Here is a 12,123-nt window from a genome sequence, read left to right as displayed (position 1 = left end):
AGCTTCATTGGTTAGAGGATTTTCTCTAACTGCACTACCACCATCCTCTTCTCAATATTGGAATCAGCTATCTTTAACAGTTGTGAAGATTCATGCCAAATAATATAAATTTTCATAATAAAATTTATTATTTGAACACTTACCCTCTGTTAAAGTAGACCCCATCCTCTCCACACTTAGTTATCTGTCAAGGAGAATTTTGACAAGAGCTAAACATTTGCAACACACCTGGTAGGGAACAGGTGAACTAGACAGTCAACCAGGCAGCCATTCAATATTTTGTTTGAATGCCAACTTGCTTATTGGCATGGAGGTGTAAGCTATCTTTAACAGTAGGTATAAGTATCCAATTGATATATTTTGTATGAAAATTTATGTTTTGAAATTTCAGAGTTCATGCTTGCCAGCTTAGTGAGGTGTGAGGCAATCACTGGAAAGAATTTACTCGGGATGACAGTCATTGCCTATTCTGTAGAGCACATTATGTAGAACACATAATGTGCTCTGCAATTGAGATGAGCTGTCATTTTGAAAAAATATTTTTTTTGCATAAAAGTAAATTTAACAGTGAACTAAAACTATGGTAAATTGTTGTAATTATACTGTACACTTTAGTGTAGAGATTTTAACATACAACAAATAACCACACCTACTTGTAAATATTAAAACACAAAAGTTTGTGGGGATAAAAATTGCAGGCTCTTTACAAGGTAGACAGGAGATGACAAATGACCAATTCTGGCATGCAAATAACAGGGCATGATGGTTTGGTTACTCTGGGGTCAAAGAACCCTAGGATGCAGGTTTAGACAAGAAGGTGTCTTATCACTTTCGTTGGAGCATCTGGTAAATCTTAACTTTTTTACTGGATTCCATTCATAACACAGTATTTTATTCCTACCAGATTAATTTTGTATTTTATTCTTACCAGATTAATTTTGATAAAAACTTTGACAAAATTATGTAGTTATGTACAGTGTAAGGTTAAGTGTACTTTTTTTTTTTTTTTTTTTTGCTAATTATTTATTTTCCTCTGATTATATGTATGTTGAAAATTGAAGAGTTTGTCATTATTATTACAGTAATAATAAATTAATACTGTTGCCTGTTATTTTTGTGCTTCTTATGTTTTGCATTACTAATAATGAAAGTTGAGTTATTACTCATATAAAGCTTCTCAGCAACTGAAAAATGTACAGTATTGTGCTTTTGATAATTTACGTGAATTCCACCTCAGCAGTTATTAAAAAATGTGTTTCCTCTAGAAGTTAAACTATAGAAAGCTTGTAAATTTATTTTATTGTCTCCATGATGTTAATTTTGTGTACCTTAATTCTTTTGATCAGATGTACATGAGAAGGTGGTGCACTTGGTGATGCGAGCCCCACCACAAAGTAACAGCAGTGGTAGCGGTGCTGGTTCTAGCACAACAGGTGGAGCTGGTGGCAGCCATTTTCATCCTCGCCATCACAACCATCATCATCGTCGTCAACCCCCATCAGAAGGTGCACAGGTCCTCCTTGGATCATTTGTGTTGCCTGAAGATAGTGAGCCTATAGGTGTGTCCTATCATAGGTTCAGGGTCATATTTTCTAAAACATTCTTTAATCAAAGTGTAGGACAGTACTTTTCATTCAAAATTTAACAAAATATATTTTATGGTTTTTGCTGTCACTGATATGCATAATGTTATCTTACTTATCTTAATCAAAAAAATTTTCATTATTTCTTAGAAAAATATTAGCATTAATGAAAACTTAGTCAGAATTTGACACAAGTCTGTATACTAATTCATTATATCTTAGTAAGCTGTCCAGATAATTTCTGTAGTGTTGAGTGAAACATATGCTCATGCTACTTTTGCAGATTTATTGAAAGTACTGAGGAATGTAGATATACTGTTTTATCTTAGGTGGGTAGAAGGAACATTATTACTGGACCCCTAACTAATCCCTAACTAAAAGAGATTATTGGTCTTTCGGATGATATAAACTTTCATCTTGTATGTGGATATCTAGTTAACCCTTCGAGGGCAGTCTTAATATATATATTAAAGACAGGCTTAATATATATATATTACGCACACCCACAGACTGGTTAAACTGTAAGGTTGGTCAATTTAAGGAAAAAAGCATATCAGTGGACAAAGTTAAGTATATCTTAGTTTAACCAGACCACTGAGCTTATTAATCAACTCTCCTAGGGGTGGCCCGAAGGATTAGTTTTTTTTTTTTTTTACGTGGCTAGGAACCAATTGGAGCTACAAGATTGATGGGGAGGTATGCAAACCACTCATCTAATGCGGAACTATAAGTGGAAAGAGAGAGATGCAAATGCACAAGGTGTAAGAAAAAAAATTCTAAGAAATTTTCTGTACCTTCCACAACCCTGTGTGAGTTCTCTTTTTCCAAGACACTCATACAAATATGCTAATTTTATCAGGTTATACATGTTTTTTCTAATTTATTTTATTTTGCAAGCTTATAGTATGTAATTGCAGCTCACACAATATCACAACAGATGAGATTTATATAATTACATCTTACACAATAGCATAAGAGATGAGAACTAATGTCAGTGCGTAACAAATTCTAAGAGTATTTATTGTAAAATAGTTACGAGATTTACTGAGTTGCGAGATGCAGTAGCCTTTTGTGAGGTATTCATATTCTAATATTTCTATGCACTTTTCTATGCAGAATTACAATTACATATAGCTGACTTACTATCATAAAATATAAGAACTAAAACAAACAGCAATCCCTGGGTATATTTATGAGCAAATAGATAAAGACGTCTTGGGATAGAGAGGGCTAGTATGAATATGCAACCATCAATTCTCAAGGCACACCGATCCCCCGCTGCCCTGTACCAAGCTACTAGAGTTGCCATAAGTCATTTATGGCCCATTAAAGTGATATGAATGTACTTACCACTGTGCATCCAAACCGTCTGGCATGTATTAGTAACCTGTTATGGACGGATACACTCACATGAGTAGTAATAACAGGTTTTGGGTGGTTGATGGATTTACTCATGGTGAGTAACAATAAGTATTATGCGCCGTTGATGTGGGGGAATCAGGTGGGAAAGAGGTCCCATTACTTCTGTAGCCCATAAATTCATGACTTGCTAAAATCAAGAAGCAGGCGGCCAATGAGCTAGCTGTGATCTTGACTTCAAGGGAATATGTACTGCTCTCTCTCTCACAAGATGTCTTATTGTATATTTACTTATAAATATACCCAGGGGTTGCTGTGGGTTTTATTTCTTATCTTCTATAATAATATGTCAGTTCTAATTGTAATTTTGCAAAGAAAAGTGAAAGAAATAATAGGGAAAACATGTATAATCCAAAAAAGTTTCTGCATCCTTGATCTCTGTAAATTTCTATAAATATTTTACAACAAATGGGCCCAGAATTTGTTATTGATTTTAGTTCTTATCTGTTTTTACAGATGATTTTACAAAATAGAATAAATTGCTTTATTAGAAAAGACATGTATAACTTATTAAACTATGATTGTCTTGTAAAAGAGGCACCATAAGGGGTTGTAAATAGCCATTTTCAACTTCTCGTAGAAGGTAGGGAAAATTTTTTTAGAATTTATTTTTCTTACTCCATGTACATTTGCTCTTTCCATTAATGTTTTATTTTTTTATTTTATTTTATTTTATTTTATTTTTTTTTTTTTTTTTAAATTGGCTGACCTTAAAGTTTACCTAACCTTGGGTGCTGTATAATGAATTTTTACCCTGCCTCTTAAGGGCTAATACTCTTATGAATTAGCCTGGCGTTCGCTCAAAACCTGTAATAGTTCCTCATATGAAGCCTGTAACTATAAACATCATTTTATACGGCTTTGCAGATGTGAGTAAAGTAAAGTATCTTGTAACTGCCTTCTGTGTGTGTCTTAGTTGCCTACCCAATGGAGGAAGTATGGTTCAAGGAAAAAGGGTGATTAAGGTTCAGATGGTGTCTTCAGAGGCATCACAGTGTTGGTATCTTCCCTTCCCTGTGCGTTGCCTACGTAGATTCTTGTTGTCTCTGCTTGGGTATTGCCTACTCATTCTATTATATGTGGACCATACGATGATCAACTGGCTCTTAACTGTGCATGGTGCTATTGGTGGTACATTGCTATTTCCTGCCATGCTTTCCACTCCTCTTAGGTTCCAGCCTCTCAATCCTCTGCTACCTCTACCTTTACTCTGAGACACCCCCAGAAATTGAAGGAGCCACTGAAAGTGTTGCAGCTCTCTCTTAGCATTCTAGGAGGCCCTCTCCTTCATGCAGTCCTGAAACATTAGGATTCGGTAAAAATATTTTACTGATCTCCATTGCATGGGTCCCATCATGCTTAGTCCCTGGGTGCAACTTGGTTTGCTCCTGATCACCTACATGTCCTTGAGAAAGGAGAACAGACCTTGACTATCCACACTTTCTTGGACTACAACCCATCTTGGTTCTCAAGTGCAACTTGCTGGTGATTGATCTTCTGATCATTGTGAGCTTGGCCACATTTGTGTGCACTGGCCCAGACCGTTCATAGCGTAGACCATGGTGGAGTGTATGTGGCCCATGGTTGACCTGGCTTGTACATGCTTGGTGTTATTTTGCTGGAGACAGGCATTGTGTACTCCTGCATACTTCATTAAGGCGATGGGTCCAGTTTGTCTGGTTCAGCTTCTGTTTCAGGGCATTCAGGCTGCAATGGTAATACTACTGAGTTACCTAAGTGCCATCAGAAAGTGATTTTATGTGTGAAACTCTCACTCATCTCAATCCCCTTAACAGGGATCAGCACATACTATGCTTTTGGTTGTTTTGTTCCTTGTTTGCCCATGATGTTCTGGAGGAGGTAGCTTCTTTAATCTCCAATTCTGAGAATTTAATATCTGCCGGGCTTTTTCTCCTGCTTCTGATATGGCAGCAGAAGTATTGTCCTTGGGGAGGCCAAGACCACCTCCCTACTAGTAGACTGACAGACACTTTGGTTGAAAAACTTGTGTGTGGAGATCTCTTTCTCTTTCAAAATTGGTAGTCATAACTTCATTCCAATCTACATTGTGGTAGGACTTACTGCTCAATATGTTTGCAGATTTGCCTTTTCTTTGCCCTTTTGAAGGTAAAAAAGGCAGAGTTCTGAAAGTTGTTGGGGACTCTCTTTCCAGACTTGCATTTAGGAATTGATTGAATTTAAGGCCCCCCTTGCTCTTCTTAGAGTAAGGTTGGGGCAATGGTGTAGAAAAAGAAAATGCTGACCCTCATTTCCCTCAGATCTGTAAACCTGTGGGCTAACCTGGCATTGAAAAGTTGCAGCAGTATTTGTGGCCTCTTTTCAAGGTGGTTAACAACTAGAATCAGGCTTATGCTTAGGAACAGACTGGGTTCTTTGTTCCTCTTTGCTTTTATGGAAGAGGAAATTTGAAGCAGTGGTGCAGAAACTTGAGAACTGACACTTTGGCCCCCCTAAATCCTCCATACAGTTTCCTTCAAGGTTCCTTCAGTACCAGGGAAGGAAACTGCAGCTAAACTTTCAGTGGAAGGTGTGCCATTGACATGGGGCTTTGCAAAAGACCAGGATTTCCCTTGGACTTATCTGGTTCCCCGCAGTCATTGTCATTGGGAAAGGGAGGCTTTGGGAAGGAAGGAAGGTAGTATACATTGAAGGTGCCAACCTTTCTTTTTTCCATCTGGGGGTAGGAGATGTTTATAAAGGTATCATGCAATATGTCAGTGATGGGGCTCAAGCTTCAGGTACTGTGTGTGCTTCAGGATGGTTACTGACTACCCATGAAGGACCAATGCCCTCCGGTTGTAGCTATGAAAAATGCAAATTGTTTTAGAAAATTTGTCATTTCTCAAAATGTCTCACTTTTGAAGGTGGTGTGAACAGTGCTGGAGAAGGACATGCTGGCAATCATGGGATGACTATTCTTCAGGTTTCTACTGCTTTCTTGTCCTGTTTGAGAAAGTGGATGGCGACTGATCGTTGATCTATCTCCTCGGAATAGGTTTGTCTAATGTGGTTGTAATGGAAACCCTACATAACCATGTTGGCGTGTATCAAAGTGAGTTACTTCATGCTTTCAATAGATTTGAAGTATGAGTATTTTCATATACTTATCCATTGAGACACTGCTTTGTGTGCAAAAGAATGGGCGTTCATTTTGAGTGTTCGTCCTGGTGACTATTTGTTCAGGAATATTGTATTTCAAGCATAGTTACTCTAGGATTGACTTTCTCCTTTTGTTGGATTGGAGGATTGTGATAAACTAAGAGAAGCCTGATCTCCCACCTGAACAATTGACAAAGTGCCTGAGCAAGTTGATCAACATGCCAGTGGTGAGTCCATCTCATGGACATGTGGAGCAGCAGACTTCAGGAGTATGAGCCCATCAACTAGTTCAGTTTTGACAGATCTTTCTTAGTTACCTGTCACATTGGAGTAAATCAACATGCATCTGCTACAGAAGTACAGAAGCAACACTGGTCATCTGGCATTGTGAGGTAGGTGCAGTGGGTCTTGCACTGCAAACTATTCATGATCAGTTGTTGGGACACTTGTTTGTGTTGACGAACAACACAACTATGATGTTGTGTTAGCAAGGAAGAGTTATGGTTCTCCCTACTCCTCTGCAAATTGGGCAAGATAGGTGCACAACTGGGCAATTTCCCATCTTGTCAACCTGTTACATCTAGTATAGAGTGCAGAAGCTTTTTGAGGAACTTATGGTGTTTGATCACAAGTGCCACACCCTTGCACCCTTGGCTTCTTTGGAAGAATCCTTTTAATACTAAGATTACCTTGGGATTTATAGTTTTTCATCATTCTGCTTGATCCACCCTGTTACAAACTGGATGTTGTTCACTCCATGTCCCAAAGACCCTGGTAGCTTCTGGCCTATCACAGGTTGATTTTAATCTACTGGGCTTTCTCATTGAGCACATTGTTTTGATAGTCACACCTACTGAGGTATCACCAACCCATGCAGTCTCTTATTCTTTGTATCCAGATTCTATCCATCATTGTCTGAGAGGCTTTTTCTTGCTGGGTTGCACTGTAAATATTGAATGCAGTCTAGATATGTAAGCCATGTGTTTATCAGTCATAGTGGCCTTCTGTGGTCATTGTCAGAGGGATATCACTCTGAGGAGCCATTGTTCGGCAGATTATAGAGTTTGGGGGTACCTCTGTTGTGACAAGCTCCTATTTTCAGTCAAGGGCTACCTTAGCCCTTTCCCAGGCCTTGTCGTAAAATTTCCATGAACTTCAGGAACATTTAAACAGTCATACTTTGCCTGTAAACTAATGCTTCTGCATGATCCCCTGAGAGAGGCTATAAACAGAGATGTGACACTCGTGACATACTGCTGTTTATACCATTGGGGAAGAGGGTCAGCAAATGATGTGGTCACCAGTTTCATGCAACACTTGGGGATGCAGCTCCCTTTTATTCTTATTCTTGCCTGAGTTCATGGAGGAAATTGAAACCATCAGTTTTTGATGAGAGATAAGAGCCTTTTTCAGAAACCCTTCAAGACTTTATAGATGATTGATCATGATAAATTATTGTAGATGATTGATGATGATAAATTATTTTGTGTCCATTAAGTGTTTTACAGTACTACCTGATCAGGACCCTGACGATCTTAGGCTCCAGAGTCATTAACCATTCATTATTACCAGCTGGCACAAGAGGGAAATATCCAAGAACACTGTCGTGTTCTGGATTTTGGGATGCCATAAAGTGGACATTGTTCTCTGGGAGGAGGCTGATTTTATGCCCTGGACAAGTGTTTGTAGGAAACTCCCAATCCATCTTATTCTTGGAGTTTATAGTTAAGACTTAATCTTTATGGAAGACTCCACACATGTGCAGTGGTGACTATTGTCTTGTTTTATCTGTTGTCTTATCCATTGTTAGAGGGATTGTTTTCTACAGACAGTTTGTTGGCCATGAATGTAGGTTATTATAAGTATTGGGTTTTAATGAAAAGATGCACACTGTTTTGGTCAGAAACTGGTTAAAATTTGTATCCATTGCTTTTAGGAGTCTGTATGTGTTGGTAGACTTTTGGACAGCAATATTTGTTTTGCCTCTCAAAGCACTTTGTTTTCAGGATTTTTGAGGATAGATTTTCTTATTATTAATGCAGGTATTTCATAGATTTTTAGTATCATTGATAAACTTTAGAAAATATGACCCATGGACTTGACCTCTAAGACTTTATAGGTATAAACTTTGGTGTTTCATCACAGTAATGTGGATATTTACTGTTGAAATTGAATTATGCAATTCTTATCGCATTATTGTTTAATATACATTGTTGTTGGGTACTGCACACTTCAGCTTTGGAATGATTCACTAACTTCTGATCTTTGTACTTACTGTTTTTGGTTCCAGTTTTATTACAAGAATGAAACTTATTTTAGTCATTAACTACAATTTTGGTAATGTTTAATGTCTTCTCATGGGTCCTGTTGAAAAGTGTAACAATTGTTGACAATGTGGTTTCTGTGATGGCTTTTAAAGGCATTGATAGCATTGAAAGCTTGAATAAACAAGTTTATTATCTTGAGTATATCCAGTGTGGTTTATTGTTGTGTGGTTTATTGTTAATTTCAGTTTTGCAGGTCAGGTACTTCAGGCCTGAAAGGAATTTACTGATAAGAATTTATTACACTCTTGCTTCTTTTTTTCTGTGTTGTTGGTTAATTTTTAATGTATAGTAGTTATTTTGTCAAGATGCAGTGTAAATTATCAAGTTGACTGCATTTTTCATCAGTTATATTTTATAATTGGTGTTTAAGTCACTAAGGGACATTTGATTGTTAGCGTATGATTTAGGACTGTAGCTATGATGTTTTGATTGAAATTCTAGAGGAGACCATTACACAAAAAGGCTCAAGTTTGGTCATTGTTCACTGTACTGTTAGATGTCAACTCTATTTTTAAAGCTTTCTCCAAATTAAAAGATTTTAAAAATTTACTTCAATCTTCAGTTGTATTCTTTGTAGAATAGAAAGAATTATCATCATAGTTGTTTTAAATATTGTGCACTTTCTATGATTATTTTGTTCTGTTGATAGTATGTCTTGTTTGTGGTTTCAAAGGTCACACTATATCAGCAATTTGTGAATGGACTTTTAACTCCTTCTCGTAATCAGAAATCCTGTACATAAATGGAACCCATTGACATGCAGCGGGTCTTGTCTATTAAAAATGCTATAGTTTACTTAATGGTTGCTTGAAATGTGCTGTTTAGAGTATTGATGTGCTTTTCAAGTCATCCATCTCCAGTTCTTATTGTATTTTGTTGGTATTGCAAAATTAAGATAATAGTTAATTATTATTGTACAAAAGCTGAAGAAACACATTGTATTCATGGATTGATAAAACAACAATGCTAAAGGATTTCCCCTTTTCTAATATTGAATATATTGTTTTATTGATTAGTTTATTTTCACAGTCCCTACAGCTCAGGGCCCAAGTTCCTCAGGTGTGCGCCTACACCAGGCTCGTTCAATGTTAGATAGAGCTGCTGCTGTTTTAGACCAGTTAGATCAGCGATTGGGGACACGTCAAGGAACTGCCGCATCCTCACAATCTACTCCAGAGAATGAGCAGTCGGCTTCAGGTGAACAGGTAGGGGCAAGTTTTCATCTTATTAGAAATGACACTTCACAAGCAAGTTTCTGAAGTTGTTTAATGGGAGAGCTCTAAATATTCATTCATGGTCTTCCCTCTTATTATCCTGTACGTATTCTTTTCTTTTTGTACACTGTTGGTGATTATTAGTAAATGAAACTACTTCCTTTAAATATTCTTTTAGCCCACTTAAATGTAAGAAAGAGAATACTGGGGAACATCAAGCTCCCTTCATAGCTCAGTTTAGTTTCAGACTGAGTTTCATACTGCTGGATTTATTCCTAGCATACAGGCAACTTGTCAGTGGCAGTGACCTGTATGTAAACTTGAAAAAACTTGGCATTCTTTTCTTATTACCTACAACCTGAATTCTTGTCTGGTTGATGTTGTGACTCCAGTTTTAGTAAACATAAATCAACCAATTGGTTCTGTCTGGTCTCCCATTTTCTAGCATTATGAGCATTAATAATATTAACCCTGAGGTTTGGTTAAACTACTTATTTATTTTATTAAATAAATAAGTAGGTTGAGTTTTGATTAAAGTGTTTAATAATAGTTAGGTATCATTATTTTTTCTAACAATAGTTAGGTGTCTTTTTAAAAAAAAATTTTTTAACAGTCATCCAGTTTGACTAGGTGGTTTTTATAGTGTGGAGTTCCTGGTTACATCTAACCTCCATAGGAGTCCATCACTTTTCTCACTGTGTGCTGTTTCTAGTAGCACACTCCTTGTATGAGTCCTGGAGCAACTTCAGCATTTAGTTTTTCCAGGTTCCTTTTCAGGGATCTTGGAATTGTGCCTAGTGTTCCTGTTATTATTATTGATTATTAAAATTCTCTTCACCTTGATACTATAGATTCTCTTCTAGCTACATCCACATCCGCCTACTTTTCTCATGAATTGTCCAGATTATTTCCATCTTGGAGATTTTATTTTTCAGCCAACACATCTTTTTTACAGTTTGCTTATAACCTGAAAACAGATTAAGGTTACCCGTTGACCAGTTATTCCAGTAGTACAGGCAGTCCCTGGTTAATGGAAGAGGGGTTCCATTCCCGACAACATGGTGATAATTGAAACTCAGCGATAATACTGCCACTCCCTGGTTATCAGTGCCACTGTTAAGTGGGGATCAGCACCATAAATCCAGTTACTGTCATCACTAGACAAGCCCCGTAAAATTGGATTGCCAGTAACTGGGAACTGCCCCTACTGACAACAAATGAGGACTGCAATTTGCATTCATAACAAGATTTCATAAGATAAAATATTACTTCAGATATTTTCATTTTTGGGTGAATGGTAGTGCAGAATGCATTTCAATATTCTGCCATAATGTTGTGTGTTTCTGGTAATAGCTAGGCAACCAACTATTTGTAATTTAGCTTACTTGATTTACAAAATTACCACAAACATTTTTACTACATGGTGATTCTCTCTCTCTCTCTCTCTCTCTCTCTCTCTCTCTCTCTCTCTCTCTCTCTCTCTCTCTCTCTCTCTCTCTCTCTCTCTCTCTTTGCACAAACAGCTGCTAATTTGTTATAAATAGGATATTCAATAGATAACAACTTCAGTTTTTTCAACAAAAATCTTACAAAAGCTTGTTATTCTAACCATCAGTGTTGTTATCAGTTGACATGCAGTGATCTTTATCCAGTAATAACAACCAAGTAAACCCCAGCAGGCTGGTGGAAAATTTACTTTATTTTCCTGATAAAGTCGTCCTCATAATCTTTCAGGAGACCACAGTGACACCTCATAAATATATCTGATTTCATTACCTGTGTGGCTGATGTGTATCTCAAAATCTTCAGCCATTGATAGAAAAAAAAAAGTTTCTTACTGGTCTGAAACTAAGAAAAGTAATTGATAAAAACCAGAGAATCGGCCATAGATTGGAGCATTTCAAGAAGCAATCCTTAGAATCTTGCTGTTTCATAGTAGATGACTAAAGAAGAGAGAGAGATAAGAAAATTTAAGAAGGATCTTATTAAAGAAATTTCATGGAAATAGTTTCTCAATCATAACACATCATACTACATTTACTGACATTTAGCAAAAAAAGAAGAAAAATGAATGGATTAAACACAACACAAACAAGACATGCCTTCAGGTATAGTGGGAAAGGATTCCATATCCAATATGTGATTTATTTTGAAAGCATTCAGTGTTTTTTTCATTCTAACATGATCTTGACTTTTTTGTGAACAGAAAGAAAAAAAAACAGATCCTGAAAATAGAATTTGTAACTGCCAAAGATCTGTGCAGGTGCTACTCACGTATCCTACGGCTAAGTAAGCAGGTTTGTTGATACGTGAAGATTCAACTCATTCATGTCCTTCAGTGGAAAACTGGAGGGTGACTGATCTTTTGAGTCTAAATTTGCAAACAGTAAGAAAAAAATCATAAGTTGAATATTAGTTTGTTCATATTCGGAACAAACCTTCGGTCTTAACATTAGGATT

The 12,123-nt window shown here is 36.8% G+C and overlaps 1 protein-coding gene across 6 annotated transcripts in view; it reads left to right on the top strand.

The window, feature by feature from the left end:
* LOC135220857 (large proline-rich protein BAG6-like) overlaps positions 1 to 12,123 on the top strand; it is a 289,694-nt gene that overhangs the window by 85,309 nt on the left and 192,262 nt on the right. For 5 of the 6 annotated variants that reach the window (XM_064258425.1, XM_064258423.1, XM_064258422.1 and 2 more), the window contains exons 4-5: positions 1,347 to 1,559; positions 9,479 to 9,654. In XM_064258425.1, the coding sequence (XP_064114495.1) occupies positions 1,347 to 1,559; positions 9,479 to 9,654 (389 nt within the window). The remainder of the gene's footprint in view (positions 1 to 1,346; positions 1,560 to 9,478; positions 9,655 to 12,123) is intronic. The other variant, XM_064258427.1, reaches the window with a different exon arrangement.

This window comes from Macrobrachium nipponense, chromosome 2 (genome assembly GCF_015104395.2).
Source record: "Macrobrachium nipponense isolate FS-2020 chromosome 2, ASM1510439v2, whole genome shotgun sequence".
Lineage (NCBI taxonomy): Eukaryota > Metazoa > Arthropoda > Malacostraca > Decapoda > Palaemonidae > Macrobrachium > Macrobrachium nipponense.
The sequence above is the reverse complement of the archived record's forward strand: the minus strand, read 5'-3'. Positions and strand labels throughout refer to the sequence as shown.